This window comes from Mastigoproctus giganteus, chromosome 13 (genome assembly GCF_048544385.1).
Source record: "Mastigoproctus giganteus isolate SK-2022 chromosome 13, ASM4854438v1, whole genome shotgun sequence".
NCBI classification, from domain to species: Eukaryota; Metazoa; Arthropoda; class Arachnida; order Uropygi; family Thelyphonidae; genus Mastigoproctus; species Mastigoproctus giganteus.
The window spans coordinates 172,687,082-172,704,303 of record NC_143587.1 but is presented as its reverse complement, the minus strand read 5'-3'; the positions used below and the strand labels follow the sequence as shown (position 1 = coordinate 172,704,303).

Sequence of the window (17,222 nt, the reverse complement as noted above, 5' to 3'; positions counted from 1 at the left end):
AGAGAGTGGTAATCAATGGACTCTGTTCATCGTGGACTAATGTTATTAGTGGAGTCCCTCAGGGTTCAGTGTTGGGGACATTGTTGGTTTCTGTATTTATAAATGATATTGATGATGGTATACCAGGCTTGCTAAGGACACTAATGACAGTACGCTGCTGCAACAGGATCTAGAAAAGTTGAGCAAATGGGCAGAAAGGTGGCAAATTAAGTTTAACATTGACAAATGTAAAGTACTACATGTGGGAAGCAGTAACCCCAGAGTAACGTATCAACTCTGTGGTACTACACTAACAGTGGTAGAGACCGAAAAGTACCTGGGGATAATTGTGCAGGCAGATATGAAGTTTTGTGGGAAGTGCAGACGGTCTGCAAGAGTAGCTCATGGTGTCTTGTCAATGATATACAAGAATTTTTCTAGCAGGGATAAGGAGGTCATTATCCCCTTGTATAAGGCAATGGTCAGGCCACACCTTTTGTTCTCTATACAGGTCTGGAGGCCTTATTTTAAGAACGATGTAGACCTGTTGGAACGAGTAGAGAGAAGGGCAACAAGATTAGACAATTACGAAGAAAGGCTTAAGTTTTGCAAATTACAGTATCTGGAGAGTAGGCACATGCAAGGTGATCTGATTCAGGTGAATAAAGCCTTGAATGGTTTGAGAATTAGCATTAGCATTAGTAGAGGCATTTGATGCAAGAAAGTAAGCTTATGCAGCATCAGCCAAAAAAAAAAAATAAAAAAATAAATAAAAAAATAAAAAAAATAACCACTTCCACTTCATCCTTCTGTTCGTTCAAAATACCTGTCCAGCTGTGCCTTAAACTTATTTAGGCTATCGACTTCCACGACAAGGGATGGAAGTCTGTTCCACCAACCAACCACCCGCTGACTAAAGGCAAATTTCCTCACGTCTATCCTACATCCGTCCTTCCTCAATTTGAATTTATGCCCTCTCAGGTGATTATTCTGAGCAAGAGGAAGAATCAGCATTGAGCATGCTCAAACCATTCAAGGCTTTATACACCTCTATCAGATCACCTCGCTGGTGCCTAGTCTCCAGACACTGTAATTTGCAAAACTTAAGCCTTTCTTCGTAAGAGCACCCCTTTGTTCCATTCACTAATCTTGTTGCCCTTCTCTGTACTCTTTCCAGCATCTCTACATCCTTCTTGAAATGAGGCCTCCAGTCCTGTATACAGTACTCTAGGTGTGGCCTGACCATTGCTTTATACAAGGGAATAATCACCTCCTTATCCCTGCTAGAAAAATTTCTATATATCATCGACAATACACCGTGAGCTACTCCTGCCGCCCGTCTGCACTGCTCAGAAAACTTTATATCCGCCCGCACAACCACCCGCAGGTCCCTTTCATTCTCTACCGCTGTCAGTGTAGCACTACAGAGCTGATACGTTGCTCTGGGGTTCTGTTTCTCATATGCAGCACTTTACATTTGTCAATGTTAAACTTCATTTGCCACCCCTCAGCCCATCTGCTCAACCTTTCCAGATCCTGTTGCAGCAGCACAGTGTCAGTAGTGTCATTGACAACCCTGCCAACCTTCGTATCTTCTGCAAACTTGGCCATTAAGCTTGATATACCATTATCAATATCATTTATAAATACAGAAAACAATAATGGACCTAATACTGAACCCTGAGGGACTCCACAATACTGAACCCTGAGGGACTCCACTAATAACATTAGTCCATGATGGGCAGTGTCCATTGATTACCACTCTCTGTCTTCTCCCCCTCAACCACCCCTTTACCCATAGCAGCAATTTGCCTCCAATGCCACACGGCTCCAATTTGTGCAGCAGTCTTCCATGTGCAACAGTATCAAAAGCCTTTCTAAGATTAAAGTATATAATGTCAAAGTTATTCCCTGCATCCAGTTCTTTTGTGACTGCATCATAGTATCCAATCAAATTGGTCAGGCAAGACTTCCCCTTAACAAAACCATGCTATGTCTGAGCTATAACTGAAGTCTTGTCTAGATGATCCTGCAGTGCTTCTTTAGCATTAGCATTAGTAGAGGCATTTGATGCAAGAAAGCAAGCTTATGCAGCATCAGCCAAAAAAAAAAAAAAAAACCAACTTCCACTTCACCCCTCTGTTCGTTCAAAATACCTGTCCAGCTGAGCCTTAAACTTATTTAGGCTATCAACCTCCACCACAAGGGATGGGAGTCTGTTCCACCAACCAACCACCCGCTGACTAAAGGCAAATTTCCGCACGTCTATCCTACATCTGTCTTTCCTCAATTTGAATTTATGCCCTCTCAGGTGATTTTTCTAAGCGAGAGGAATAATCCCATCAGCATTGAGCATGCTTAAACCATTCAAGGCTTCATACACCTCTATCAGATCACCTCGCTGGTGCCTAGTCTCCAGACACTGTAATTTGCAAAACTTAAGCCTTTCTTCGTAAGAGCACCCCTTTGTTCCATTCACTAATCTTGTTGCCCTTCTCTGTACTCGTTCCAGCAGCTCTACATCCTTCTTGAAATGAGGCCTCCAGACCTGTATACAGTACTCTAGGTGTGGCCTGACCATTGCCTTATACAATGGAATAATCACCTCCTTATCCCTGCTGGAAAAATTCCTGTATATCATTGACAATACTCCATGAGCTACTCTTGCAGCCCGTCTGCACTGCTCAGAGAACTTCATATCTGCCTGCACAACCACCCCCAAGTCCCTTTCATTCTCTACCACTGTCAGTGTAGTACCACAGAGTTGATACGTTGCTCTGGGGTTGCTGTTTCCCATGTGCAGTACTTTACATTTGTCAATGTTAAACTTCATTTGCCACCTCTCAGCCCATCTGCTCAACCTTTCCAGATCCTGTTGCAGCAGCATAGTGTCAGTAGTGTCCTTGACAACCCTGCCAACCTTTGTATCATCTGCAAACTTGGACATTAAGCTTGATATACCATCATCAATATCATTTATAAATACAGAAAACAATAATGGACCCAACACTGAGCCCTGAGGGACTCCACTAATAACATTAGTCCACGATGAGCAGTGTCCATTAATTACCACTCTCTGTCTTCTCCCCCTCAACCACCCCTTTATCCATAGCCGCAACTTGCCTCCAATGCCACACTGCTCCAATTTGTGTAGCAGTCTTCCATGTGCAACAGTATCAAAAGCCTTTCTAAGATCCAAGTATATAATATCAAAGTTATTCCCTGCATCCAGTTCTTTTGTGACTGCATCATAGAATCCAATCAAGTTGGTCAGGCAAGACTTCCCCTTAACAAAACCATGCTCTGTCTGAGCTATAACTGAAGTCTTGTCTAAATGATCCTGCAGTGCTTCTTTAACCAGTGCCTCCATTAATTTTCCTGGAACAGAAGTTAAGCTCACAGGTCTATAGTTACTTGTGTCAGCCTTTGATCCTCCTTTGTGAATTGGGGTCACATTTGCACATTTCCAGTCTATGGGTACCTCCCCTGAGTCCAAGGAAGCTCTCATAATTATGGCTAAGGGTTTGCTTACTTCCTTTGCTGCCTCCTTTAATATAACTGGATAGATCCCATCCACCCCGGGTGCCTTTCTTGTGTTTATCTTCAACAGTTTCTCCTCCACTTTACTCCCAGTTATTTCAAGATTCTGTAGCTTACTGCTAGAGTTGAATACACCTCTGGCATTCCCCTTGCTGAATAACTCCTCATGTGTGAATGTCGATGCAAAATATTCATTTAGTTTGTTAGCTACCTGAGCAGGATCATCAACAGTTGACCCATCAATATCAAGTGGACCAATCTGATTCATCCCCTTCCTTCTAGAGTTTACATAAGGTAAAGAACTCTTTGCTGTTTTTCTTTGCTTCCCTTGCCAAGATTTCTCGTAATCTGCCTTCGCCTGCCTAACCTCCTTTGTAACTTGGTTGCATATCAACTTGTATCTATCATAGGCTTCTGTGTCATGTGTTAATTTGTAAGTATCCCATGCATTTTTATTCTCTGCATATGCCTCATTTGTTCATCTGACATCCATTTTGGCCTAAACCTTGAACAATATTTCTTAGTTGGTATGTAAAGCCTAGTAGCTTTCAAGATAAGTTCTTTGAATGCTTCCCATTTTGAATTTGCTGTTGGTAACATCATCAGTTGGTCCACTGTATAGAATTTAAATACTGTCTCAGTCCATCGTAGTCGCCTTTACGGAAGCAATAACCCTTCCCTTTACCCCTGATGGTAGTTACCTCTTTGAGTAAATCCCACTTCAGCACACTGTGATCACTGCCACCTAGTGGTTCATTTATCTGCAGATTCTTAATGCATGAAGAATCACTGCTGATAATCAAATCAAGTGTATAACTCCCTCTTGTTGCCTCCCGAACATGCTGATGTAGAAAACAATCATCCAATAAATCCACAAAAGCCCTGCTAGTGTGTGAGTAACCAGCCCCTCCAGTCAATATCTGGGAAGTTAAAATCTCCCATTATAAGACTCTCTGATTTACTGGCCCACTCTATTTCCCTGTACAGTTCCTTATTATACTCATCAGAGTCATTAGGCCTATAGCACACTCCTACTCTCAATTTTGATCTCCCAATGCTTATGTCACACCAAACTGACTCAACACTGCACTGTCCAGCGATGTCGACTGGCTTCACTTCCTTGGTTTTTATGTGTTTCTTAACTAATAGCATAACCCCTCCTGTCCTGTCTATCCTTTCTGTAAACGTTGTACTCCCCAAATTGCAGTTCTGCATCCCTTATATCTGTGTGACACCACGTCTCTGATATCCCAACAATATCTGCCTTTGATGTTTTGAGCAATACTTCAAATTCATCAAATTTATTTACTAAACCAGTGTCTCCATTAATTTTCCGGGAACAGAAGTTAAACTAACAAGTCAATAATTACTTGTGTCGCCCTTTGATTCTCCTTTGTGAATTGGGGTCACATTTGCACATCTCCAGTTCATGGGTACTTCCCCTGAGTCCAAGGAAGCTCTCATAATTACGGCTAAGGGTTTGCTTACTTCCTTTGCTGCCTCCTTTAATATAACTGGATAGATCCCATCCACCCCAGGTGCCTTTCTTGCATTTGCTCAATGCTGATGGGATTTTTCCTCTTGCTCAGAATAATCACTTGAGAGGGCATAAATTGAAATTGAGGAAAGACTGATAAAGGATAGATGTGCAGAAGTTTGCTTTTAGCTAGTGGGTAGTTGGTTGGTGGAACAGAATTCCATTCTTTGTTGTGGAAGTTGATAGCGTAAATAAATTCAAGTCTGAGCTGGACAGGTATTTGGAACAAAAGGAGGGGTAAAATGGGAGCATTTTTTCTGGCCGATGCTGCATAAGCTTGCTTTCTTGCATCGCATGCCTCTACTAATTCTAATATCAAAATTATTTTTTGCATCCAGTTCCTTTGTAACCACATCGTAGTATCCAATGAAATTTGTCAGACAAGACTTTCCCTTAACAAACCCATGCTGTTTCTAAATTATTCCTGCAGTCTTGTCTAGATCATCCTGCAATGCATCTTTAACCACAGATTCCATTATTTTCCCTGGAACAGAAGTTAAACTAACTGGTCTTATTACTTGTGTCACTCTTAGATCCCTCTTTGTGAATTGGCGCTACATTTACACATATCCAGTATGTGGGGACTTCCCCTGAGTCCAAGTATGCTCTCATTAGCATTAGCATTAGCATTAGTAGAGGCATTTGATGCAAGAAAGCAAGCTTATGCAGCATCAGCCAAAAAAAAAAAAAAAAAAAAGTAACATAAATAAATAAAAATAACCACTTCCACTTCACCCCTCTGTTCGTTCGAAATACCTGTCCAGCTGAGCCTTAAACTTATTTAGGCTATCAACTTCCACGACAAGGGATGGAAGTCTGTTCATAATCATGGCTTACTACCTTTGCCACCTCTTTTAATATAACTGGATAGATCCCATCCAATGCAGGTGACTTTCTCATTGAACTTCAACAATTTGTCCTCCACTTTGCTCTCAGTTATTAGAAAGTCATTAAACACCCTGTTACAGTTTGATACACTTCTGGCATTCTTCTCCCCTAATAACACCTCATGCATTAATGTAGATGCAGAATACTCATTCAAATTGTCAGCAGGATCATCAACATTCGAACCATTGATATCAAGTGGACCAATCTGATTCATCCTCTTCTTTCTAGAGTTTATATAACTAAAGAAGTTCTTTCTGTTTTTCTTAGCATCCTTTGCCAAAGATTTCTCGTAATCTGCCTTCGCTTTCCTAACCTCTTTTGTGAATTGAATACATACTAGCTTATATCTACCCAAGGCTTGTGTATTGCCTGATAATTTATATGCATCTCATTATGTGGAAATAATGTTATTACCCTGCATTTATATTTTGTAACATATCTTGATATGGCACACCTAATGGTCAATTTGTTAACAAAAATAAGAAATTCACATATATTTTTAAAAAATTAATTTTAACCTAGTTAATAATTTTTTTTGGAAAAGAAAAAAGACAGAAAAATTGAGTTGTTGCAACAAAATTGAGGAAAAAATTCATCAACTGTATTATGATCGTGTAGCAGAGAAGGGTGAAACTTAAGAGATGGATTCGCTCTCATAAATCTAGACCATTGAGGGGTCCCCAAAGTTTTTGTATGCCCCCCTCCCCTAGAGATGCAGGCAACATATGCATTTTTGGATTATTTGGTTGGCCAGAGAAAATTCCTAATTACCGAAAATGACATTCTCTGCATAACTCTATTGTTATGCAGAGAAACAAATTTTATATCTACCTATATATACAGATTCAAAAATAAATCAATGGACATGTAATATAAAATATAATAGTTTGTTTATATCATATTTTAATTATTACTTATTTATTGTACTAATCACAAAAATACAGTTAGAATACAACAAAATTATTATTAATGCATTGAATGCGATTGTGGAGTGCGACTAAGTTTTGTAATATCGAGTTTTAAAGTACTAGTTCCAATTGTTAAAAGGTCTGCTAACATATATATGTACTTTTGAAAACTGATGTTACCTTTCTTGCAAAATTTTTAATTTTTGGATAATCTGAGTCAGATAATGTTGAATAAAATTGAATTAAATTTTCATTTTTAAATATTGTATTGAGTGCATCATTAGATTGAAGATCTACCAACTCTAACTGTAAATTCTCATCAACGTAGTTGACGGGTACATCAAACAGATTTTGAAAAAGTTCAAACACCTTTAAATTATTTTTAAAATCAGAAAATCTAGCCACAAAATTTTCCTGCAACAAACTAACGTTTTGAACAAAATTTTCAGTAGAAAAATTAAAACCAGGAATATTTTTAGATAAATTATCGTAACACAGAAATTGTGAAAATTTATTACGAAGTAGTAATTTTAAATAACTCCAGTTTTGTTTCAAATGCTTGACCTTATAATATGAGTCAATGACAAGTTTGTCTTGTCCTTGTAGCTTCATATTAAGAAAATTCAGGTGTTCACATATATCTGTTAAAAAGGTAAGGTTCCACAAACATTTGAGATCTGACAGGTCCAGAACAGGTTTCAATTTTTCGTTCATAAATAGACCTATTTCGATCCTAAGTTAAAAAAATCTCTTGAACACGTTACTGTGACTCAACTATTGTACTCCAGTGTAGTACAACAAATCATTGTATTCAGCCTCAATAGTTTCAAGAAAATTTTTGAATTTGCAATAATTCAGACCAGTCTCTTGCAAATAAAATTTACCATTTATATTAACAGTTGACATGACTGAATCTACGCCCAAAAATATTTTATGCAAAAAGACTGCTGGTGAATTATACACTGAAATTGCATTGGATTTTTAATATTTTTACTCTCAAGATATTTATGAAGCTGACCCCTTGATTCAATTTTAGTACCAACCATATTTTTAGCACCATTGGTCGTAACCACTGAGAGCAAATCCCAATTCGATTTGAGGCTGTCAATTCCTTCTGCCACACTCAAAAATATATTTTCACCTGTTATATCTTTCAAGCTTTTTAATGCAATTAAAATTTTTTAAATTATATTATATTACATTTATATATATATACACACACACACACATGCCCCACAGGTCTAAATCTAAAAACATCAAAATTACTGCCCGACCTATTTGGCCCTAGAACAAGTTATCAGCGAACAACCCTACGCTCTGTTAAAATTACAACAGTTGCTCAAGAAACAGCGATCATCTCATTCTCAAATCTGGTCCTAGCCACTGAAATCACAGGAAAGCAGGTGGCAGGACCCGCCAGAGTACTCTAGCTACAGTGGTACACCCAGTCAGCCTCCCCGTGGCATGGTGTGGTAATGTCAGGTCTCACTAGGGGCTCGGTGGCTAATAGACCGGAGGAACAAAGGGCACAACACAATATACAGCACATGACCCCCACACACTTCAAATCTCTGGCCCCGATACAATGTATACCCGCGGAGATGGGAGAAATCCCAGGAGCCGTTAGACACTAACATACCTTATACCTTATACTTAATTATATTATTTTATTTTTAATCATATTATTAATTATAATGTAGTTTAATAAGGCGATGTTTCAGTCATCTTACCAAAACCCATCATCAGGCCTTGCTGTGGGGAGAACAGAAAGTGCTACAAATATTTTAGGATATTACAGTTACAATTAACAATAATACAATTGTAATTACAAATATTACAATTTGCAAATTACGATTCTAAAGTATTAAATTTTGAATTGCTGCTACAATAGAAAAAAGGAAATCTAAGGTAATAATGAAGAGATTAAATTCAGCCTCCTCTTTAGCATTAGCAAGGGCACAGGATGCAAGAAAGTAAGCTTATATAGCATCAGCCAAAAAAAAAAAAAAAAAAACACAAACACACACCCTTCTCATTTCACCCATCCACTTGCTCCAAATGTTTGTCTAGTTCTGCCTTGCTCTTGCTACCAGAAACAACGTGCATAACAAAAGGTGGTAGATGACTTTCATCAACCGGAGAAATGCCACCATTTTGCTTATTGGAGGCTTGAAGTGGTGAAACCCATGTTTATTCTCTATAGCAAAGTTTCTGGCATCCCCCTCCACCCATACTTCTCCTTCAACCCATGCACGGTACTAAGTACTATAGGTTTTGATACCTTTCGTGTTTGGGGTTTTCATAAAAAAAAAAAAAAGGCTGCCAGCAGTTAATTTATAGCAGAGGGATTAATCTATAATCCCTGGATCTGGGGTTCTTGTGTAGTAGAAGTCTGGGGTGACCTTTGCTCCCATACTCTGTACATCAGGGTTTGTGTTTAAGCTGGCAAGGGATTAGGAAATCCCTAATTACTGTCTCTAATGCATATTGCTATTTAATGACAGGGTCAAGACTAACAGATTATTTTAACAATGTTTCAAAGAATAGATTTGACTGGACACAACAGAATTAATATCTAACAAGACTAAGCTGACGACACAGAGGCATCAACACTAGTAATAATCAACCAACGAATGTTAAAATAATCTGTAAAATGTGTTTTCATAAATTTTATTGTGTATTATATATACACAATAAAATATATAAACATTAATTTTTACGATCAAATTGAATTATCTGCAGGCCAGATAAAATTCTTTCGTGGGCTGTAGTTTGGGGACCCCTGATCTAGACAGTTGACAGCTATGAGAATAAAAGACGTAAGAAGATTGGAAAGTTTGAAGGTGTGGATATGGAGAATGGAAAAGATAAAATGATCAATAAAGTGAGAAATTAAGAGGTTTGGAGAAAGGTGGGTAGGAAGATATGTTGGATTGAAATAAAGAGAAATTGAATTGGACATGTGTTGAAAGGTGAGGGATGGAGAGATATGTGGAGGGGAAGAGGTGTACAGTGAAACTAAGGAAAAGTATGGCAGATGAATCGAGAGAAGATGGTGGATAGAGAGACAAAGAGAAGTAGTTTTCGAATGCGTGCCTGTCCATGGAAAAACACTGATAATAAACGTTCCTAGTGTTCAAAAGGAAAGTTCTGAATCACTATGTATCCATAAAATTTTGAAGTAGATTTTTTTTTATATATATTTAAGTTAATGATTACCTGAGATGTTTAATTCGACTGTGCCTACTTCTAGTGCGATTGCATTCATCCAAGTAGCATACTAGAATTTCCTACAAAGAAAATTGACAAAAAACTTTAATAAAAGAGTATCAAATCAAATTGTAAAAATTATTACAATTATTAGGTAAGTGATGTATTGATTTTGAAGTGAGATAATACTCAATTCATGGTTATTACTAGTTTTGAATTTTTGTAAACAATAAACCTTCTATATATATATATATATATAAATATATATATACTGTTTGATTGTTTAAACTACTTCAATTTTCTGGTATTTATTTTCTATAAAGGTATTAAGCTGTAAACAGAACAAGAGATTCAGTTGGAATGTGTAGTCTAACCTATTCCTGGGGGTCTGTAATGGTATTAAAGATATGATTAATACTGAAGTTAAAGTTAAAATTATAATTATTTTAACAAACTTTAAATAGCAATTAATTAATCATCAAATCAATATCAACTAAACATTCCTTTACCTGGTCATCTACCCGCTACTTCATCAGAGGCTTTGAGCGGATCAATAGCCAGATTAAAGGAATGTCTCATAATTACCCGTTTCTGTTAACTCCTTATCAGTTTTGCCATTGTATTGAGATTATTTTTGCTCTTATAAATTATTTAGTTAATTGAATATGGATAGATATAATTTAATTTGTAATATCAGATAATTTTAATTTTTAGAAAACTTTTATCTTAGCATCGTAATCAGCAAACTGGTGGAGGAGAAACAAAGCCCATGGGTAATTATCGGAATAAGGGAGAAGAGTTATACTTATGGTATTTGTCCGTAAGTATAACTTACAGGGTTGGTTTTGAGTGCACAGCCGCACCTATTGTTAATTGATATTGTTGCAGTGCAATGCAATTTGTAGGTCATGAGATGAGAGGTCTCATCTCTACGTAGGCCGGGGGGAATACTTCCAATTTTATTAGAAATTATGTGGTGAAAATAATATATACATGAATTGGTTGTTTGTTATTTACATACATTGTTTATTGCTAATTACATGAGTTAGTTGTTGCTAATTACATGAATTAGTATTTGCTATCCCTTTGGACTGGGCCGGTATAGCTTTTCTAAGGCATAACGGCCCGTAGTGTCTTAGGGGATAGCTATTTACATATATACAGCCTCCTATCAAGTGAATGTTTACCTTGCGTCGTTCATCTTAGTTATGTTCTTTTTGTATGGTGTTATGGTGTTTGGAAATATAACACCATACAAAAAGAACATAACTTCTTCAAAAACAGATGGAAGTTTGCTCCAGCAATCCACTGGAACAAACTAACCACCCGCTGGATAAAGACGAACTTCCACACATCTATCCAGCAACTATCTTTCCTCAATTTCAATTTATGTTCTATCAGGTGATTATTCTGAGGAAGAATCCCATCAGCACTGAGCATGCTCAAACCATTCAACACTTTATACACCTCAATCAGATCACCTCACAGGTGCCTAGTTCCCAGACAATGTAATTTGCAAAATTTAAGCCTTTCTTCGTAAGAGAAACACTCTGTTCCATTCACTAACCTTGTTCCCCTTCTCTGCACTCGTTCCAATGATTCAACATACTTCTTAAAATGAGGACTCCAGACCTGTATATATAAAGGGGATAATCACCTCCTTATCCCTGTTAGAAAAATTACTGTATATCATTGACAAGACACCACGAGCTACCCTCGCAGACTGTCTGCACTCCTCAGAAAACTTCATATCTGCCTGCACTATTAACCCAGATCCTTTTCATTCTCTACCACTGTCAGTTGAGTACCACACAGTTCGTATGTTACTCTGGGGTTATTGCTTCCCATATGCAGTATTTTACATTTATCAATGTTAAACTTCAGTGGCCGCCACTCATCCCACCTGCTCAACTTTTCTAGATCCTGTTGCAGCAGTGTACTGTCATTAGTGTCGTTAAAAACCCTGCCAACCTTCGTATAGTCTGCAAACTTTGAGATTAAGACTGATATACCATCATCAATATCAGTAATAAATACAGAAATCAACAATGGACCCAACACTGAACCCTGGTGGACACCACTAACTTTAGTCCATGAAGAGCAGTGTCCCTTGATTACCACTCTGTCTTCTCCAACTCAACCATCCCTTTATCGATAGCAGCAATTTGCCTCCAATCCCACACTGCTCCAATTTGTGCAGCAGTCTTCCATGTGCAACAGTATCAAAAGCCTTTTTAAGATCCAAATACATGATATAAAAATTATTCTTTGCATCCAGTTCCTTTGTGACCACATTATAGAATCCAATCAAACTGGTCAGGCAAGACTTTCCCTTAACAAACTTATCCTGTGTCCAAGCTATAACTGAAGTATTGTCTACATGATTTTACAGTGCTTCTTTAACCAGTGCCTCCATTAATTTCCCTGGAACAGAAGTTAAACCAACGGGTCTGTAGTTACTTGTTGCCCTTTGATCCTCCTTTGTGAATTGAGGTTACATGTTCACATCTCCAGTCTATGGGTACCTCCCCAGAGTCCAAGGAAGCTCTCATAATTATGGCTGAGGGTTTGCTTACTTTCTTTGCTGCTTCCTTTAATATAACTGGACAGATCCCATCCACCACAGGTGCTTTTCTGTTGTTTATCTTCAACAGTTTCTCCTCCACTTTGCTCTCAGTTATTACAAAATCATCTAGCACTCTGCCAGTTTAATTCACGTCTGGCATTCCTCTCCCTGAATAACTCTTAATGTGTGAATATAGATGCAAAATACTAATTTAGTTTGTTAGCTACCTGAGCAGGATCATCAAAAGTTGAACCATCGATATCAAGTGGACCAATCTGATTCATCCCTTTCCTCCTAGAGTTTATATAAGTAAAGAGCACTTTGCTGTTTTTCTTTGCATCCTTTGCCAAGGATTTCTCGTATTCTGCCTTGGCCTTCCTAAACTTCTTTGTGACTTGGTTACAGACCAGCTTACATCAATCATAGGCTTTCGTGTAACCCGTTAATTTATACGTATCCCATGAATTTTTTTCTCTGCCACACATCTCCTGTTAACAGGAGAGACTGCTTCTACAGGGATCGGAAACACAAAATAGAAAGGGTACGAGAATATTTGTTGATGCTATTGAGGCAGTGTTAGGTGGGCCGGAAAACTGCTAACTTGGGGGGGGGGATACAAACTAATAGATTAACAGTAGCCGCTGCCAAAGGTGAAAACGATTCTTGCACTGCTTCTATTGGACTGAGCAGCAGCCTGGAAAACAAGAATCAGGGTATTTCAGAGACTGTTGGTAATCACTGTGGTACAAATAAACACATGGGTACCTAAGAATAGGAACCAGGTGCATGTATACTTGCACGTACACCAATGCTAGCAGTTTGGTAAATAAATTTGATGAATTTCAGGTGTTGGTCAAAACATCAAAGGCAGATATTGTTGGGATAGCACAGATGTGGTGTTGTTGTTATTTGGTTTTTAGGAGCATTAACAACGAAGGCCATATTGCTCCAGGAATATGCGGTGGTCATTCCCTGACCTTTCCGCATCCTCCGTATTTGGTGGTGACGGGCTCGAACCCCGGTCTAATCAAGAAGCATGTGTTATGCACTGCTGCTCGTTCCCACCTGGCTATGGAGGCACACGACATGGTGTCACAGAGACATAGGGAATGCAAAACTTAAATTTGGGGAGTACAATGTGTACAAGAAGGATAGACAGGATAGGAAGGCAGGAGGGGTTATTCTATTAGATAAGAAACACAAAATCCAAGGAAGTGCAGCCAGTTGACGTTGCTGGACAGTGCAGTGTCGAGTCAGTTTAGTGTGACGTAAGCACTGGGAGATCAGAACAGAGAGTAGGAGTGTGTTATCGACCTAATGACTCTAATGAGTATTTGTTATTTTGGTTTTTAGGAGCATTAGCAACTAAGGCCATATTGCTCCAGGGATATGTGGTGGTCATTCCATGAACTTTCCGCATCCTCCGTATTTGGTGGTCACGGGCTTGAACCCCGGTCTAATCAAGAAGCGTGTGCTACGCACTGCCACTCCTGCCCACCTGGCTATGGAGGCACCCTCTGATGAGTACAATGGAAGACAGTACATGGAAATACAGTGGGCCAGTAAATCAGAGCGTCTTCTAATGGGGGATTTTAATTTCTCAGATAATAACTGGAATTTGTGGGTTGGTCCCACACAGTAGCAAGGCTTTGGTGGATTAATTGGATGATTGTTTTCTACATCAGCATGTTTGGAAGGCAACCAGAGGAATTAATACTCATGATCTGATTATCAGTAGTGATTCTTCATGCATTAAGAATCTGCAGATAAAGGAACCACTATGTGGCAGTGATAGCAGTGTGCTGAAGTGGTATTTACTCAGAGGTAACTACTATCAGGGGTAAAGAGAAAGGTTTTTGCTTTCGCAACAGCAACTATGGAGGTCTGAAATATTGTCCAAGGTTTAGGCCAAAATGAATGTCAGATAAACTAATGAGACTGTGGCAGAGAAGAAAAATGCATGGGATATATATAAATTATTGGGTGACACAATATTGGGTCCAATGGATATTGATGGTTCAAGTATTGATGATTCTGTTCAGGTGGCTAACAAACTACATGAGTATTTTGCATTTTCATTCACACACGAAGAGTTATTCGTGGAGAGGAATGCCAGAGGCAAATTAAACTCTGGTAGTGAGCTAGATGATTTTGTAATAACTGAGAGCAAAGTGGAGGAGAAACTGAAGATAAACATAAAATAGGGGTGGATGGGATCTATCCAGCACATGTGACCTCAATTCACAAAGGAGGATCAAAGGGCAACAAGTAATTACGGATCTGTTGGTTTCACTTCTGTTCTAGGGAAATTAATGGAGGCACTGGTTAAAGAAGCACTGCAAAATCATCTAGACAATACTTCAGTTATAACTCGGACACAGCTTGAGTACTTTAAGGGAAAGTCTTGTCTGACCAATTTGATTGGATACTATGATGTGGTCACACAGAAACTGGATGCAGGAATAACTTTGATATCATTTGGATCCTAAAAAAAGGCTTTTGATACTGTTGCATATGGAAGACTGCTGCACAAATTAGAGCAGTGTGGCATTGGAGGCAAATTGCTGCTATGGATAAAGGGATGGTAGAGTAGGAGGAGAAAGAGAGTGGTAATCAATGGACACTGCTCTTCGTGGACTAACATTATTAGTGGAGTCTCTCAGGGTACAGTGTTGTGTCCATTGTTGTGTTGTGTATTTATTTATAAATGATATTGATGATGGTATATCAGACTTAATGTCCAAGTTTGCAGACGATACAAAGGTTGGCAGGGTTGTTTAGGGCACTAATGACAGTATGCTGCTGCAACAGGATCTAGAAAAGTTGAGCAGATGGGCTGAGAGGTGGAAAATGAAGTTTAACATTGACAAATGTAAAGTACTACATATGGGACGCAGTAACCACAGAGTAACGTATCAGCTCTCATTTTTCTTAAAATGAGGAGGCCTCATTTTAAGAAAGATGTAGAGCTGTTGGAACGAGTACAGAGAAGGGCAACAAGATTAGTGAGAAGAGAGAAGGGTTGCTCTTATGAAGAAAGGCTTAAGTTTTGCAGATTACAGTGTCCAGAAACTAGGCACCTGTGAGGTGTTCTGATTGAGGGTGTATAAAGCCTTACATGGTTTGAGCATGCTCAATGCTGATGGGATTCTTCCACTTGCTCAGGATAATCACCTGAGAGGGCATAAATTCAAATTGAGGAAAGACAGTTGTAGGACAGATGTGTTGAAGTTTGCCTTTAGCCAGCGGGTAGGTCGTTGTTTGGTTGAGCAGACTTCCATTTGTTGTGGAAGTTGATAGCCTCGACCAACGAGGACGAGAGTTGCCAGTGCAGGCATGCCTTTCTGCCGCTCTTGGAACAGAGAAGTTTTTTCTGATTTATTTTCTGCTTTATTAGTTTAAATTGACATATTAACTTACTTTCTAGAGTAGATTTATATTCCTAGTTACGGTCATCATCATCATCATCATCAGCCATTTTCAATCCACTGCAGGATGAAGGCCTCTCCAGCAACTTTCCAGTTCCTTCTGTTTTGAGCACTGGCCATCCATTTACTACTCAAAAACTCATGAATTTCATCTATCCATCTCCGCCTTTGTCTTCCAGGTTTTCTTCTAGCTCTTCTTGGGTACCATTCTGTTATTTTCTTAGTCCATCTGTCATCATGTCTTCGAGCTATGTGTCCTGCCCAAGACCATTTTAGTTCTTTAGTTTTGATAAGAATGTCCTTTACTTGAGTTTGCTGCCTAATCCATGTGTTTCTCTTCTTATCTAACAGTCTGATTCCCAATATAATTCGTTCCATTCTTCGCTGTGTAGTTCTCAGCTTCTCTTCCATTCTTTTGGTGAGTGCCCAAGTTTCACTTCCATAAGTCATGGTGGGGAGTATACATTGATTCATTATTTTACGTTTCAGACAAACTGGGATATTGCTCTTCAGTATGTGACTATATTTCCTGAATGCTATCCATCCAAAATTTATTCTTCTCTTGACTTCCAGCCATTTATCATTATTACAGCTAATAACTTGTCCCAGATAAGTATATGACTCCACCTTTTCAATTACTGCTCCTTCAATCATTATGTCCCTTTCTGTGGCATACTTGTTCATCATTACTTTTGTTTTAGTCATATTCATCTTTAGTCCAAAATCCTTACTAACTGTGCATAACTGATTAAGATTTTCCTCTAATTCTTTGGGATCATGGCTTATGACCACAGTATCATCTGCAAATCGTAAATGGTTTAGGTACTCTCCGTTCACATTGACTCCTTTCTGCGACCAGTCTAATCTTCTGAAAGCTTCCTCAAGGGCAGCAGTAAACAGCTTCAGAGATATTGTGTCTCCTTGTCGAACTCCTTTCTCAATTTCAAATTTGCTACTGTCTTTGTCTAGTCTAATCTTCTTCTTCTTTGGTCCTTAGCTGGCAGCTGGGGGAGGCGGTTGGCCACGCAACCAGTATGCTGCTGTAGGTGCCGCAGGGTTTTGGACTTGCTCTGTGATGTTCTTCCATACCTTACGATCAATGGCGTCAGTCCTGGCCTGGTTAAGGTCGAGACGTCGGCTCTTCAAGTCATTTTCCACTTGCTTGG

The 17,222-nt window shown here is 38.8% G+C and overlaps 1 protein-coding gene across 1 annotated transcript in view; it reads right to left on the bottom strand.

The window, feature by feature from the left end:
- The window catches only part of Smyd5 (SET and MYND domain containing, class 5), a 331,312-nt gene that overhangs the window by 76,863 nt on the left and 237,227 nt on the right, over nt 1–17,222 (bottom strand). The window contains exon 11 of the mRNA XM_090387391.1: nt 10,072–10,142. Within this exon, the coding sequence (XP_090243517.1) occupies nt 10,072–10,142 (71 nt within the window). The remainder of the gene's footprint in view (nt 1–10,071; nt 10,143–17,222) is intronic.